This window comes from Protomyctophum bolini, assembly GCF_963924005.1.
Source record: "Protomyctophum bolini genome assembly, chromosome: 11".
Taxonomy (NCBI): Eukaryota; Metazoa; Chordata; class Actinopteri; order Myctophiformes; family Myctophidae; genus Protomyctophum; species Protomyctophum bolini.
In genome coordinates this window covers 41,381,713-41,399,287 of record NC_137872.1, presented here as the reverse complement: position 1 = coordinate 41,399,287, position 17,575 = coordinate 41,381,713, and the positions used below count along the sequence as shown (strand labels likewise).

Below are 17,575 nucleotides of genomic sequence, written 5' to 3'. Positions count from 1 at the left end.
TTGTTTATTTGGTCTTGTTTCTAAAGTGTAGTTGTTTATTTGGTCTTGTTTCTAAAGTGTAGTTGTTTATTTGGTCTTGTTTCTAAAGTGTAGCTGTTTATTTGGTCTTGTTTCTAAAGTGTAGTTGTTTATTTGGTCTTGTTTCTAAAGTGGGTGTCACTTGTGTGCGTTGATTGCATCTGTCTGTGCATTTATGCATTTGTTTGTCCTGCCGAAACTTGATTATTTGCATACCGGTATGTCCCAATAGTTGCCTCGCGGAGGCGTCTTTTGTCCAGTGTCCACTTTATAAAGTCCATGCACTCCAGTCACTGGAGTGCATGGTCCAGTGAATAGCATTTATCCATTTAGATAACTTTATTATTATTATTATTATTATTATTATTATTATTATTATTATTTAATTACTTATTTTTACACAGAAACATAATGTGTGTCTTATAGCATCATTTAAATGCTTAATTTGTAGTTTTAATGTGCAAATGAAACTACAACATTTTTCAATACTCTAGAGGATACTCTTATTTTGAAAAGATCGTCCACCGGAAGTCTTAAATTTGCTCACTAGACAGTGCCTGTTTTGGCGTAACTTCAGTGTAGTTCAGTGTAGTTCAACATCAACAGACAGAGGATCCAGAATAGATCCACCGATCATGTCGTTCTGCTCTTTTAACGGCGGAGAGGTCTTCAAAGACCACTTCAGTCCAGGTCTGATATGTCTCCTTTCTCTCTTCTGACATTCAGATATTTTAAAACCGTGAATGAATAATGACTTTAAAACAACTATAGCCGCCTGTGTGGGTCATGTTGCCTAATGTAGCTTTGCTAAAAACATCGTTTCAAAGCTGTTTATAATAACGACCAAATTGACCTCGTATATTATACACTTATATTATACAAATCTAGTAGCCTACTAACGAACTGCTCAGTACTTTGGACGAAAGACGCCACCGGTGTTCTAGTTTGTCAATAGATATGTATCGTGCTAGCAGATCTAATGTAGTATGTAATGTAACTCATGCCAGTCATGACTCAACTTCAACCTTTTTTTTTTACGCACTTGATCCATTTGCAGCACATCTACATAAATGTTCATATTTCAAATATAAGGTGCTCGCCGCAGGGCCACGGATGTTACACAAGTCGTCGGGCGGGTTGAAATACCCGTATCGTTCTTATTGTTAAATAAAAAAGCATTTCTATCCGATCGGTGGCCAGTCCCATTCGTTTTCGCCACCTTTCAACTACGTGAACCTATCGGTTGGGAGGTGTATTGCACTCTGATTACATTATAAAATTGCCACCGACCGGATTAAACATGCTTTTTATTGAACAAGAAGGGAGATACGGGTACTCATACCCAACCGAGGACTTGTGTAACATCCGTATAAACATGGGGTGAGCACTGTATATTCGAAATCTGAGCGTTTATGATGTAGATATACGCGTTAGAAATGGAGAAAGACGCACAAGACGAGTTGTAGTTCCGCCACGGCGCTCGTGACGGATGAGGTGAACCATGGCTATTATTTGTAACCTACTTTCTGATTATTACACAAGTCAGTCAGCGGTTATTGATTACACAATAATGTTACATCAGAGAGAGTTACAGTAGCTGGAAAACCAGAGCCTTGGTGAAAACAGCAGATTATGTGTGAAGACAAGAGGACAAACTATGGAAAATATATGTTTTACTTGTATTTGATTGTCAAGCATGTGTCTATTAAATTCAATTATTGTCAATTAACCTCACATTAGCTTATTGGAATGAGAAAACACAATGTTTGCATTTACAAAAACAAGTTGTCATATATAAAAACAATCAAAAACTTGGGAAAGCTAGCTTACTTTAGAAATGGTTATAGCTATCCTTGGTGGTGATAGTGCCCTTCACTTCAGTTATAAAACACGGGTCAGTGGTTTTCAACCCTTTTCATAAGGTTCATTATTTATTCGGCATTGAGATTTCTCAGACCCAAGACTTAATATTTGTGTGAATAATTGAATATGTTGTTGTCGTTGGATAAGACACATTTCCATGCTGTATTGATGTTGCTTGCTACCATAGGAGAGATAACAGGCAAACGTTGATCACAAATATAATTTATTCAACATTCTCTAATTGAGGTAAATTAAGTAATGCAGATGTTTAACAATAAGTTAACGAGTGTAAAATTAAACCAAATTAACCCATACGGGTACGGTTTCATTGTACGCTCTCAAGAGGGGCAGACCATGAAAAATAACTTGCATATATTGAATTGAATAACCTTATACTTTCACAAAAAAAATAATATTAATAGCCGATTTAAAAGTGGAAATAGCTGATAGCAGTTCAAAATGCATGCGTTTTGAGCTTGTAAATCTGCTATTTCCACTTTTCTTTTAGTTTAAAAAAATATAATATTTTTATCATGGAAAACGATTATGCAAAATGAATTGTGATTATCTCAAATAATTGGGATTAGGCGATTATGTATGGTGACAGGCCCACTGGCTCAGTGTGTGTGTGTGTGTGTGTGTGTGTGTGTGTGTGTCTAGGGCTTAAAGTTCTCAGTCCTGGGGACTGATTTCAGTCCTGAGGATTTCATAGGGGTCATTTAATGAGATCAGTGCACATTTGCAAAAAAATATTTTGTGTGTGTGTGTGTGTGTGTGTGTGTGTGTGTGTGTGTGTGTGTGTGTGTGTGTGTGTGTGTGTGTGTGTGTGTGTGTGTGTGTGTGTGTGTGTGTGTGTGTGTGTGTGTGTGTGTGCGCGTGCGTGCGTGCGTATTGTACATATTCATTCATGTCATGTTTATGAATTGAATACATAGGACCAGAATGGAAAGAAGGCCACAAGGACTCTCTCTTTTAGATAGGGATGCTCCGATCAGGTTTTTCTAGGACCGATCTCATGATTTACCGATACCGATCTAGTAAAAAAATTAAGGGGAAACCCCATGTCAAAACTGTTCCTGTGTGTGGGGACGAAGGCCTGTGACGTCACAAAGATGCAAATGATATCGTACTGATTGACGTTTATACCACTTAAATGGTGTAAAACATCCGTTTCTCCAGATAGGGTAAATTGCCGATCGACTCATTCGGAGTGAATATCACCGATCGGTGACTGATTATCGATGCATCTCTACTTTTAGACCAGGTGTTTGACTGTACTTCAGTTAAGGGTTAATAAAACACTGTTTTTAGTTAATAAAACAACAACCTCTGCATCCACGGGATGCACTATTGTACACAATGATACACGTAAACATTTTGCTAGCTTTAGTTATAATAATCATTTCTTCTTCTGTTTTCTACATGAATATAACCACATTATAACGATATGACATGGGAGTTAAATGCTGCATTTTGAAAAACTGGCAAAATATGACTCCTAGTCCTAACGTCGTTGAAGTGGGACCCACAAAATGTCTCTGGGACTCATCTAAAAGACCATCCCTGCATCCTCATTACATTGAAGACCTATTTACATCACTGCTCTGTAGTACTGTCAATCAATCAATCAACCAATCAACCAAGCAAAAAGAACAAAGCCCAAAATATTTTAAAGGTTACTTCCTGTATGTTAACCAGTTCCATTGTTTGAACCCAAGGGCTAGTGTAGCTGATCTTAAACCACCAATCTGAGACATAGGGTAGGTAGAAGCTCATTTAAATATACAGGGGTGGAGTATTGGAACAAAATCCCAAGGGAAATTAAATTTGCCCAGTGAAAAAGTGGCTGATGGGCAAGTCAGTATAGTGCTGTATTTATCTATTAATATCTATGTATTGTCTTTTGTTTATTGATCTATGATGGCCGGTTGTAAATGTCATTAGTATTGTAATGTTAGTACACATGTTCTTCTTATCATCATATGCTGTAACTATTTATTTATTTATTTGGATCACAATGGAAATAAGTCCTCAGACTTTTTGTGCAATCCTGATAATTCTGTACTGCTCTCCTATGAATTGTATCATGAATATATCAAATAAATCAAATCAAATCAATCAATCAATCCAATTTTCTCTCTCTCTCTCTCTCTCTCTCTCTCTCTCTCTCTCTCTCTCTCTCTCTCTCTCTCTCTCTGCAGGCATGTATGTGTGTGTGAAATGTGAGCACCAGCTGTTCTCCAGCAGGTCCAAGTATGACCATTCGTCCCCGTGGCCGGCCTTCACGGAGACCATCCTTGAGGACAGTGTCTCCAAACACCAGGAGAGGCCGGGTGCTTATAAGGTGACTTGGGCAGCGGTGGCCGAACGGTTTTGATATCGGAAGGTCGCTAGTTCGTATCCCCGGACCGGCACGTTAAAATGAGTGCCCTTGGACAAGGCATTGAACCCCTTCCATGAAATGTTCTATGAGCAGGGCCTGGCTGTAAACAAGTTATTGAGCTTAGTCCAGTTACCCTGGGTAAACATAGTACCTTTCCTTTCCTTACTTCATCATCACACTCGTTACAGTCATTCATTCATCAATGGCTCAGGGGTAGAGTTTCCGGATAGAACAACAGCCGGATTCAATTCAAGATTATACATGAATTACAAATTACACCATACCAAAGGAGCAAATATGATAAAGACCGCTCTGGTACATGTCTTAAAATGTAAGGAAAACGTGGGTACATAATGTGACTAAATTTAACTGTATTAAGGTCATTACACACTGGCGAATTAGCGACGCGATGCGAATAAGCGATCTGAAAATGCGAAATATTGCATGTTGCAGTTCGCCTGCGAATCTCTGCAAAATACGACACCAGAGCGAACAAATAAAGAGCGCATTTTCGCACATTCGCCACTGATGTGGAAGCTTGCATGGACTTCAATTGTTTTTTTTTAAATGCGAATTATTCGCACGAATATATCGCGTCGCCAATTCGCCAGTGTGTAATGACCTTCAGTCGACGAAAACAACACTGGTGGATTGACAGTCGATCGGTTTTGAGAACCAAACGTGCAGCTTTGTCTCACGTGGTCTGAACAAAGCCTTTACTGTCAGGGTTCCTTCTTTGTCCTCGGTGGAAACCTGGCTTAATGTCAGCAGCGCTCACTCACTATACTGGAGCTGACATGTTGTAGCTCTTCGGTTTGGGTCCTTCCTTTTTTCAACTCTCGTCGTGTCTCCTAACCTTTCCACCATGTTTGATTCTTGTCTAAGCGACGCTGTATCTTATTTCTACTACTGCATTACTACTACTACTATACTTCATCAGACACTGATGAAGGCTGTATAGCCGAAACGTTTGTCTCCTGTCCAACATGCAAGAATAAATGATTGAAACGTAGTCTTGGTGTGTGTTAGCGACCCATTACCGTTATTTATATGATATTGATTTGAACGGGTAATGCACCTTAAGTCAGAGCGCGGTGGTCGCATGACGAGTAATATTTTGTCACTGTGATGCAAACGCATAAGTGTATGCACCTGTAGCACTGCGTCTGACCCCCCCCCCGCCATGGTCCTTACGTTGGTGTCATGTCTCTCCAGGTGCTTTGTGGGAAGTGTGGCAATGGACTGGGCCACGAGTTTGTGAACGACGGCCCGAGCAGAGGACAGTCACGCTTCTGAATCTTCAGCAGCTCACTGAAGTTCGTCCCTAAAGGTACAAGCGGTCGGTCGGTCTGCTTCTGTGGTGATGGTGGTTAATGGTTATGTGAAAGAAATAGGCTCATGCTCTAACCCATTTTGGCCGGGAACCCCTTTTGGTGTTTCAAGTATTATGTTATACTTTAGCTATTGAAAAATATTTTTGAAAAATTTGCGAAAATGTGGTGCAAGAATGAATATATATATTCATTCAGAGCGAACATTTTTAACTCAAATCCTTGCTTCTGGGAGGTCCCTGGAACTACATATTTTCAGATGGAGGTCTACAGCCAAATACAGATAATTCTGGGGGTCCTTGACATGAAATTGCTGAGCACCACTGACACAGAAACATAGTTTTTTTTCTTTTTGAAAACTGTCAGGATTTAGAAGACATGTTGTAGAATCGTCCTCAGGTCTAAATGCTCCAAATAGGCATGCTGGTGTAAGAGTGCATTTACAGTATACAGTATAGCCTGCAGACTCCTTTTACAGTACATGTACAGTACATGGATGCAGGTTCTCAGTCGCCAGGACTGCTCTCCGTCATTTGGATTCCATAGAAGCCAAGCATGTCTTCTATGGAAGCATGTTGCACAGCAAAAATAGCCTATCTATAAGAGCTCAATGACGCATTGAGAGCTTGTAAGCTATTTTTGGTTATTTTAAGTCGTAAAACTAGCAATATATATGTACCAGACACATCTTCCATGCCATCTTAATAGTCCAGGGGCGCCTGCCACTGTTTATTGTAGTGCCACAGTGTCCCCCAATAGTCATGCAAAGGTTTAAATCTGTGATTTATTCACCCAATTGGCTAAATGCAGAACAGCAGGTGATACTTTAACATAATTGTGTTAATTTTGTAGGAGTGGAGGCTCCTTTCACACGGATTCACAAATCACACATTGGGACATGGCGGCCATATATTTCTGGGAGTCCTTGACATGAAAATGTTTGAGAATCACTGACATAAAAACATGAGCTTTTCAGAAAACTGTCAGGATTTAGAAGACATTGGTAGAATTGTCCTCGGGTCTAAAAGGTCCATGTAATATCTATGATATTATCAATCTATTGATATATTCTTTGATCAATCAAATCTCTAATCATAGCTATGTTACGCTGTCATTAACCACTTTCAACCTGGCATCAGTGTTGTTTTTGGCGGCACATTTTGATTTTAGTTTTAGTCAGTCTCTTGTATAGTATAGCTTTAATTTAGCTTTAGTCACATATTAATCACCTGGATTTGTTTCAGTGTTTGGTCTAGTTTTAGTCGACTAAATATCATATGATTTTAGCCGACTAAATCTGTAGTTGATTTAGTCGACTAAAATGTAATTTGTCGGGCCTTGATGCCGTCGTAATGACTGATTTTACACTTGCTGAAAATAGCCGATCTACAAGCTCACAATGCTTCGCAGCGCGACACGTTGTGAGCTTGTAGATTGGCTATTCTCAGCATGCAACCAAGTGTAAAATGACTTATACTGGATCTCTTGTCCACTAGTCCCTTTCTAACATTTTAGTCTGGTTTTAATTTGTTGACGAAATCGCCACTATATTTAGTCTTCGTTTTAGTCATCGTAGCTTCTTTTTCATTTTTCGTCTTAGTTTTAGTCGACGAAAACAACACTGCCTGGCATCCATGTTGTTTTGTGCATGTGATAATATGGCAGAAATGTTGATAATACTGTGGGGGGAAACGGAGGAAATGTGGACCTACAAGCTCTCAACGTGTTACATTTATGATGCAGTGTGAGCTTGTAGCACTGCTATTTAACGACATGCCCAACATAGGGATAATGGTTAACTGCTGGAGTCCTACTGGGTTAGAAAAGGAAAAGGGGGGAGGGACATTATGGTGGGTTTTTACAACAAAGTACAATTTACAACACGAGTATTCTGTTCCGTCTAATAAGCAAGTGAGAGCAGACGGCAGCAAGCGGCTGGATAGCCGAAACGTTTGTCTCCTGTCCAGGAGACAAACAAGAATAAATGCAAGAATGCAAGAATAAATTATTGAAACGCAGTCTTGGTGTGTGCGCGACCCATTACCGTTATTTATATGATATTGATTTGAACGGGTAACTGGGCGGGAACCCCTATTGGTATCTTACCCCCTCAGGCCGGGCACCCATATTTGGGTTCTGTACAGTATGTACAGTATTCAAAAATGTAAATTTTTTGATGCTGCTATATAAATATTTGAAGTTTTTCAGAAACCTTAGGTCAGGATTTAGAGGCGTTTTTAGAATCGGCCTTAGGCCTAAAAGGGTTAACACATTTTGACCTGAGATCCGATTCTAAAAATGTCTTCTACATCCTGACAGTTTTCTGAAAATTTCTATGTCAGTCGTTCTTCGATTTTTTCAAAATAGCAGATCCTTCAGATCCATGCAGGCTGCTTATATAGCCTCTTTCTTTCCTTATCCAGGCAGACAGAATTAAATCCATTCTTATCTACCAATCACAAGTGTTTTTAAACGTCTGAGCATCCTGCATCCATCCTTCCTTCCTTCCTCATATCCTCAGGATATGAGGAAGGATTGATATCCTAATATATCACCCATTCTTGAGATAAGGGACAAAACCTTTTTCAAACTGGATTTTTTTTTTTTTTAAGATACATTCAAATCAAATAGATGTATTTGTAGACACAGGTCTCAACTACCAATCTTGAGAAGGAACAGGTTTTTCGCATAACATTTCTTTCTAAAATGGGACATTTATGCACTTAATACCTGATTCATGTCAACTCCGTCAGACACACTAAAATCCCTTTTAATTGAATTTTATCATTTCAACAATAATATAAAGTCCTCAGTTATCTTATAATGGCTTTCAGTAATCAAGTTAAGTAATACAAATCTTTTAATATTATTTTGTTCCAATATCACACTATTATGAAATATCCAATTTCTCAAAACCGTCATTTCAACCTTTATTTTCAATATTATAACATGAAAACCATGTAAAAAAAAAAAAAAATCATCATTACGTATCATTTCAGTTGGTGTTTCAATACATAAGCACAAAAGATTTGACAGCAAATGTTCTATTTCTTTGGAAATTAACAAAAACATCACGGGACGAACGTCTGACGGAGTTGACGAACATCTGACGGAGTTGACAAGTTTAACTGATTTAGGTTCTAGACCACCTAGGATCTTGATTCTGGTGACTAATCCCACATTTTCAAGGATGAGGGATACAGTGGTACTATTTAGATTTGCCCTGTGAACATGGCAGCCATTTTTCAAAATGGCCGCCAACTTTCTGTTATTTCCCAATAACTCAAGTTCTACACCACCTAGGATCTTGATTCTGGTGACTAATCATACATTTTCAAGGATGTGGGATACATTGGTACTATTTAGATTTGTCCTGTGACCTGGTAGACATTTTTCAAAATGGCTGCCAACTTTCTGTTATTTCCCAATAACTCAAGTTCTACACCACCTAGGATCTTGATTCTGGTGACTAATCATACATTTTCAAGGGTGAGGAATACAGTTGTACTATTTAGATTTATCCTGTGACCATGGATGGTAGACATTTTCAAAAATGGTGGACCTGCTATTATTTTACCAATTTACTCAGGGAATATTATCAGAATAATATAAAATCTGTGAATACATTTCTTACCAAGAATTTTCTTCACCAATGTTTGTAAAGGTGTCTACTAACATATCCCACATTGGTTTCTATTTGACCACCCTAGGGGCATGTTTGACAGCTGCTGAAAGTTGGGTACCATCAACAACCAATATAAGGCTAAATGTTCTAAATTTCATTATGCTTTAAGTAGCATGTGGCATGTCAAACTAGGGGCTTTTCATGATTCTGGATCCATTCCAAGCATTAGTTTTGCACAAAAAACACTACGTTGGCTAAAAACGGCCATAGCCATCATCACAGATGTGATGAGGTCAGCACATGTCGGCACATTTGGGCAAGTGGCTATGGCCAAACTAGGGGGTCTATGGCCAAACTAGGGGTCAAACTCCTTGGGCTAAATTCGGTGAGGTGAACAGTGAGCAGTGAACAGTGAGGGAAAGACTGAAGACAGAAGATTTGGCTTCAGGACCATCAGGCAGGATGTGCAGACACTGAAGGCATCAGTGTCTTTCTCTGTGTCCCCAGCATGTCAACCAAAGCAATGTTACCAAATCAAAGGAGCCTTCACCTCATGTCACCTGGGGCTGGGTGAGCAATCGTATCCTGTATCTAAACTCACAACTAAATACAGACACTTGGCCAGACTGCCGTTTGAAAGGGTCAAACCCCTCATCCTGATTGGGGAAGACCACCCCACCTAATCACACCAACCGAAGAAGTGAGGTTGGGGCCTCCAGGTGGGCCAGCAGCCATCTGCACAAGACTGGGCTGGACCCTGCAGGAAAGCAATCTCCAGCCAAGACAATGTAAGTTGACTATAACAGAGCCCCAGAACACAGAGCTCAGGAGAAGGATGGAGAAACACTGGCAGGAGGCCACCAAGATACAATGCCCCAGAGACCCAGAGTGTGCCACCACTGGCAGTAAGGAGATCAACTGCTGCAGCAAAGATGTCATGAAAGGCAAGTCTCCACCAAAAAAAACCCTGAACCTAATCGGGGTGTCAAGAGACCAAAGTTTCTCCCCCACAGTTCCCTGCAGTGGCCAGTGAAGTCAAACTGTGCATCTGTACCTGAAAGGGGCAAGTCAAAGGCCACCTCCTTTTAATGTCCTGTCAGTAGAAACTCAACCTGCACCTGAAATAAGCCCTTACCTCTCCCAGAGAAAGTTCATCCTTGAAAATGTAATGATTAGTCGCCAGAATCAAGATCCTTGGTGGTCTAAAACTTGAGTTATTGGTAAAATAACAGCAGGTTGGTGGTCATTTTGAAAAACAATGGCTGCCATGGTCACAGGACAAATCTAAATAGTACCACTGTATTTCTCATCTTTTAAAATGTATGATTAGTCGCCAAAATCAAGATCCTAGGTGGTCTAAAACTTGAGTTATTGTAAAATAACAGCAGGTGGCGGCCATTTTGAAAAAAAAATGGCTGCTATGGTCACAGGACAAATCTAAATATTACCAATGTACCCCACATCCTTGAAAATGTATGATTAGTCACCAGAATCAAGATCCTAGGTGGTGTAGAACTTGAGTTATTGTAAAATAACAGCAGGTGGCGGCCATTTTGAAAAATGGCTGCCATGGTCACAGGGAAAGTCTAAATTGTACCACTGTATCCCTCATCCTTGAAAATGAGGTCTTAGTCACCAGAATCAAGATCCTAGGTGGTGTAGAACTTGAGTTATTGTAAAATAACATCAGGTGGCGGCTCTTTTGTAATATGGCTGCCATGGTCACCACGAGACAAATCTGTGATGGCCCCATAGCCAAAAATGTTCCTTAAGGCATGCTCTAACTGTGTGCCAAATTAGAATACTGCCCATTATTCAAAAACAATAATTTTATTGTTTTAGGAACACTTTTGTCAACTCCGTCAGATACACGTCAACTCCGTCAGACACAAAATCTGACGGAGTTGACGTCTGACGGAGTTGACAAAATGGCATTTGTTTTCATCTTAACCCTCTTTAGTACAATGTAGCCATTTTGTTTTTGCTTAATTTTGTTAGCTAAACCTAACCCCTAAACTAAAATAATAAACATTATTTTGGAATTCTTAACAAAGATCATAATAATGTCCTGACGGAGTTGACATGTAAAAGCTGTGACCACATTGTTATCAACATTGTTTGTTTAAAATATCAAACAATTGAATGCTTGTCAGACCAGGTACTCCACTGTTGCAACAAATATAAATGGGACTTGGAAAAGGAGTCTTCAGGCTAAATCTGTCGACAATATTTTCTGATTAATTTAAGACTTTTAAAAAAACCTGACGGAGTTGACGGAGACGTGGGACGAACATTTGATATGAGATATTTAATAGAAAATATAAATTAAAATTAACTGTGTATATTATTTGCTATGTTGTTGACAATCTACTTTAATTTAGTATGTATATTTATGTGATTGTGACAGTATTAGACACTTTTTTGGCAGTTTGAAATTGTGGCCACTTGCTGGGGACAGGCTAAATACAGGCCTTTTTGGGTACAGGGCCTGCTTTTAACTAATTCAGATGGAATATGAAAACAATTATAATGAAATTAAGGGCATAATAATACACAACTGTATTACACTTAACTTTGCAAGTGCTTTTATTTTTATGAATTAATTTATTTTTTACATAAAATAAGGCTCTTATGTGTGGGACATGTTTTTTCCACTTTTGTCCCTCATCTCAAGAATGAGTGATATCCTGATGTCCCTGTAACATCTCCTGTCTCCTCTCATCTTAAAACCTTTAGTGACCAGTATAGCTGGTCACTCTGACCCTTCCAGATATCATCATGTTCCATAATTCTTAACCCATTTAGAGCGGGATGCCCTTTTGGTGTTTTAAAGCATTATGTTATACTTTAGCTATTGAAAAATAGCAGATCTACAAGCTCATAGCGCGGCACCGAGTACCGCACTACGAGCTTGTTGGTTTGCTATTTTTTGCTATTTAAGCGTGAAAATGTGACGCAAATCTTTGAATATATATTATTTCAGAGTGTTTTTAACTCAACTCTTTGCGTGGAAAGAGTGACGTATGTCCGTGACAATAACCAATCCTATACAGTTTGAATTCTGTACACACACACACGCACACATAGAACAAAAATAATATGGGGAAAACAAATACATTTTTATTTTCTTCCCGGCTTTCGACTTGTGTTAACCCATTTAGGCCTGACGTCGAAATTAAAAAAATCTTTTTTTCTGAAAAACCTCATGTTTCTATGTCAGTGGTTCTCAATATTTCATGTCAAGGACCCCGACAATTTTATGAAATTGGCCGCCGACCCCCAACTGCACATTTTCACGATTAAAAAAAAAAAAAGCAGACCTACAAGTTCATAGCGCGGCACCGAGTGCCACGCTATGAGCTTGTAGATGTTAGTCGAGTAAATCTACAGTTGATTTAGTCGACTAAAATGTGTTTTGGCGGGCCTTGATGACTGATTTTATGTTTGCTGAAAATAGCCGATCTACAACGCGTCGCGCTTGTACATCTGCTATTTTCAGCATGCAACCAAGTGTAAAATGACTTATACTGGATCTCTTGTCCACTAGTCCCTTCCTAACATTTTAGTCTAGTTTTTATTTGTTGACACAATTCACAGTATATCTAGTCCTGGTTTTAGTCATCATGGCTTGGTTTTTATCAGTGAAAAAAAGGTAGTCGACGAATATTTTTCGTCAGTGTATTAGTCGACGAAAACAACACTGGTGGATGGACAGTAAAGGCCTATTCATAGTCTGGATTTTCGGTGGTGAGGTGACCACCGCTCCGGTGGTGAGGTGACCACCGCTCCGGTGGTGAGGTGACCACCGCTCCGGTGGTGAGGTGACCAAAAAAGCAGAGAGAAGGGCTGGGGGCGGTGGCGGTGGTTTGCTCTTCACCGCGGCTCCGTGACGTCATGTTGTAGTTCGGTGGTATCACCCCACCAATCGAAAATCCATACTATGAATAACGCTTAAGGTGAGCTTGATGTGTTGTTTATCCTCTCCTGTAGACAAGGTGGATGGACAGTAAGGTGAGCTGATGGAGGTCCAGGACGGACGGACGGGCGGAGCTGATGTGTGTTCTGCTCAGCGCTGCATGGGGACAGTGGATGACGGGTTCTGGGACAAAGCCCCTCGCTGGGACGTCCAGGGCTCTGATGGACCGTGGACCCCTCTGGCACCGCGGAGACGGAACACTCACACACACACACACACACACACGCAAAGTCAGAAGTCGTACGATTCGTCACACACGTCACCGCAGGGGGAATTTGTTCTCCGCGTTTGACCCAATCTCTTGGAGCGGTGAGCCGCAGCCGTGCCGCGCTCCGGAATCATTTGATTAGTAGCTTTGATTTAATTTACAAACTAAGATAAGCAAGTCATTCGTCATTCACATCTCTAACCAGTCCATGTCAGGTCAGCGGGTTTCTTTAGCTTGCACAATACCGGTATTTCAGGTTTGGCATCAACACACCGTCTTTGCCTACCTAAAGTAACCTTGGCTTGTGTGCTTTTGCCTTTTCAATGAAATGCGGAATGGCTTCTCTACTGGATCTCTATGATATTTTCATTTTTTTAAATGTTTTTTTGTCCATCCTAGCTTAGTTTTTATTTGGTTTTTGTCAGTGACACTTTTTTTGTGAGCTTGTAGATCAGCTATTTTCACGACTTGTTGTGTGACACTGCCATACGACGGGGACGGAGCGGGCCTTTACGACGCACCGCCATTCAGACTACGTGGACTATTTAAAGAGGACGGGGAAGCGAAGACCGCACGGTGGACTCCATGTTGTCCTCCCTGGAAGGAAAGAAACATGCTGCAGTAAAGTTGAGAGCAGGAAGTTGTACATGACAAATCATAGATATGGCACAAATTAAATGGCCCAGTGATGCCACTGAAAGGAGAGATGCTCTGCATATCATGTCACGTCATTGCATTATACCTTTTTATATTAACGTTTTAACAGCAAGTGGATAAGAAAGTCCCAGCATGGATCATCAGTCACACAGACAGTAATGTTGGTCTCAACTGCTCATGTTTCTTTCCTTCCAGGGAGCAACATGGAGTCCACCGTACGGACGGTCTCCGCTTCCTGTCCTCCTTTAATAGCCCTTGGTTAGGGTCCGAGATTGGGCGTAGTTGGAATAAATTGTCTCAATATTGACAAGCATAAGAAAGTATCAGAAGCAGGACTCCAGCATTAAGATCCAGCCATCGTCATCTTTATTCAGTTCTCAGTCAGTACAGCAAAATGGTAGCATCACTGCGTTCCAGTCCTCTCTCCGCATCAATGAAAATCATCCCCTTTATCCCCCCCGCACATCTTCATTTACAACAGCAAATAGACATTCAGTAACAGATGGTTTATTCAACATGTCCTTCTAAGGTTGGAGTTCCGCAAAGGAGACAGACACGCTATTCTAATAGTCCTAAAATGAACAACACAAATAGTTACACCTTTGCGGACAGTGGTATAGTAAGCATGGAGACTCGGCTGTTAGATTGACAGCTGCCGTTCAGTCAGAATGAGCGAATTATGGTGAAAATAGACTGGCCAGGAAGGATGAGAAGCACCCTAATCATGTGTATGTATAATTAGTTCTATGTGGCATTCTAAAGTTCCCATTACACAGGTTAGGGTCCGAGATCGGGGTTAGCGACAGGGTTCGTAATGTGGCGAGTCGGAAATGGCGATCCGTTGGAATAATGGGCTTCGGAATGCCGGCGTGCGTTCCCGACCGTCGTACGACAATAAAATAGGGCAGTCATTTATATTAAAAAAATACTTTCTGCCTGATTTTGAATCATTACATTTAAGTTATGCACATAAAACAATGTCAGTATCGGTATACACAAAGGGCTAACTTGAACTCACTGACGATACCATACACATGTTGCTATGTTTGGAAGTGGAAAATATGCAATTATGAAGCAGATATAGAGTATATATATATATTGTTTAAAAAAAAAAGCTAATTTCAAGTGTGCAAAGAGACAGAGCTATAATTTTTGTAATGAGAATCTCACATTGCTTTATCCATATAGTGATAAATTAATGAATAAATAAATAAATATACTTTTTATAAAGATAAATTGTGCATTGTCTGCTATATGGTTATTGAGTGTGTTTTATGGTTTGCATTCTCCAACTTTTATTTACAATTATATCACTTAACCTCCCAGGAACAGTAATGATCGATGAAGAGAAGTACTCAAACTCAAACGTTTTACTTTTGGTGTTTTAAGCATTATTTTATACTTTAGCTATTGAAAAATAGCAGATCCGAGTGCCGCGCTACGAGCTTTTTTATGTTTTTAATTGTGAAAATGTGGCGCAAATCTCTGAATATATATATATTCTTTCAGAGTGAACGTTTTTAACTCAAATCTTTGCTTCTGGGGGGGGGGGGGGGGGGGGGTCCCTGGAACATCGTCTTTTCAGATACGGGTCAGCGGCCAAATACATTATATTTTTGGGAGTCCTCGACATGAGAACGACTGACATAGAAACATGAGGTTTTTCAGAAAACTGTCAGGATTTAGAAGGCATTTGTATATGTGTGTGTAACGGGTCTAAATGGTTTTTAACTTAATACCGGTAAGTAAACGTATCAACACTGCAATGTAGATTATAGCCTATACTCTTGTACAAATACCCTAATAAGCAATTTGAAAATGTGCTTGAGTAAATGTAAGAACATATTGGCAACAAACTATAGCTAAAGTACCTAAAGAAAAAGTACTCAATGTCCCATTAAGTTCACAATGTGTCACATTGTGAACATGCAGATCTGCTATTTTAAAATGGCTGAAATATATGCAAGGTTCAAGGTTGTACTTTATTGTTCCATCTTGTGTACAGGTACATAAGAGTAAAACTAAGTTATTTTTCCTTACAGACAATTAAGGCAAGCAGCATATAGATAGCGTAACATTCAAAACAACAAAACAACAGCAAACAAGAATAAAGAGTGCAAGAAAGAGCAACCAAAGTGTAACAATAAATAGTGCGTCTGAAGTGGTTAGTGTGTTTTGTAATAATAATAATATTCAAAAGTAGCTAGTAAGTAGGCCTACTACAGTATATTCCCCTCTGAGATGTAGTGGTGTTGTGTAGAAGTAAAAGTAGCCTATACTAATACCTCCCCATGTCACTGTTCAGCTGTGTAATAATGAATATACTGCCACCATGTGGTAGACATGAGAACATGCGCTCCACAAATAGAACAGCGTGTCTACTGTGAGTCACCTGACCTAGTAGTATGTTTGTGCACATGTTCAGTTGGCCTGTGATGATGGTGGCTGTCTGTAATCCCATGTCTAATCCTTCGCAGACCCAAAGGTATCAGGCATGGATCAAATGTGTCATAATATCGCTGCTTCACCTGGTGGAGAACAATATAAGAACCTATTCCAACCTGGTGAGTGAGTTGGGATGCAGTGCTGTCTGGTCGTGACAGCCATTTATTTGTCTTCCCGAAGTTCCTGCACAGGTTAAAAACTACAGAAAGATAAAAAAGACATGGCAGTCTAGTAAACTGAAAAGAACCACCCTGACCCAAGAACTAATCTGAGTTCCCAGTTCGCCACTGCAGGCCTAATGGGTGTGTTAATTAGACTAGCACATTGGCACAAAAATCACAGAGCCAGTATAGTGTGTTGCTTACATCACAATAGTACTGTGTAAGGTGAGCCTTATGCAGCCTGCCATGTTTTACCCTTTTGTAGCTAACTGCGTGAAAAGAGGAGTTAACGGTTAATTATGGGCACTGTATTTTGCCCGTAAACCTCAAATTTATAGCGGGCATATACAGTTAATATACGGTAATATACAGGTGTGATGGTACAATTCGGGAGTTTAACGGAGTTTGTTGGAAAGTTTAACGGGAGTGTAATATACATATCCGCAGTATAGTTTAACCTGAAACGGAAAAACCAATAAGAGAGTCAGCCTGTGGGTTTCATGCCCTAGAAGCCTTTGGACTACGTGAGACATGAAAGAAAATAAACACATTCACTGTCCTCTCTGCAAATGTTGAAACAACTTTCTGAAATGGCTCTCGAACATATTGCATACATTTCATACATTTGAAAACTTGTGAAACAGGACAATCTGCATAATGTAAAGTACGTATAGTTTCAATTGTTGGTACTTTAAGTACATTTTGATACCAATAGCCTATACTCAACGTTAGTAGCATAACTCAAGTACATTTTGAATACCAGACTTGTACTTCCCCAGTTAAAATTATTACGATTATTTTTGTGGGGGTTCACGTTGTGAAATGTCTGGAAACCCTTGCTCTATAGTCTATACACAGTAGGCTACATTGGTGGGCCTTCTTGGGTTACTAAAATGATTGTGCCCTGC

General features: G+C 39.8%; 1 protein-coding gene across 1 annotated transcript; it reads left to right on the top strand.

Moving 5' to 3' along the window:
• Nucleotides 1-577: 577 nt before the first annotated feature.
• On the top strand, nt 578-15,297 carry msrb1a (methionine sulfoxide reductase B1a). Its single transcript, XM_080775493.1, has 4 exons — nt 578-708; nt 4,083-4,225; nt 5,480-5,594; nt 13,211-15,297. The coding sequence occupies exons 1-4, from the start codon at nt 654-656 to the stop codon at nt 13,228-13,230; spliced, it is 333 nt and encodes a 110-aa protein (XP_080631619.1). The 5' UTR covers nt 578-653; the 3' UTR covers nt 13,231-15,297.
• The last annotated feature ends 2,278 nt before the right edge of the window (nt 15,298-17,575 follow it).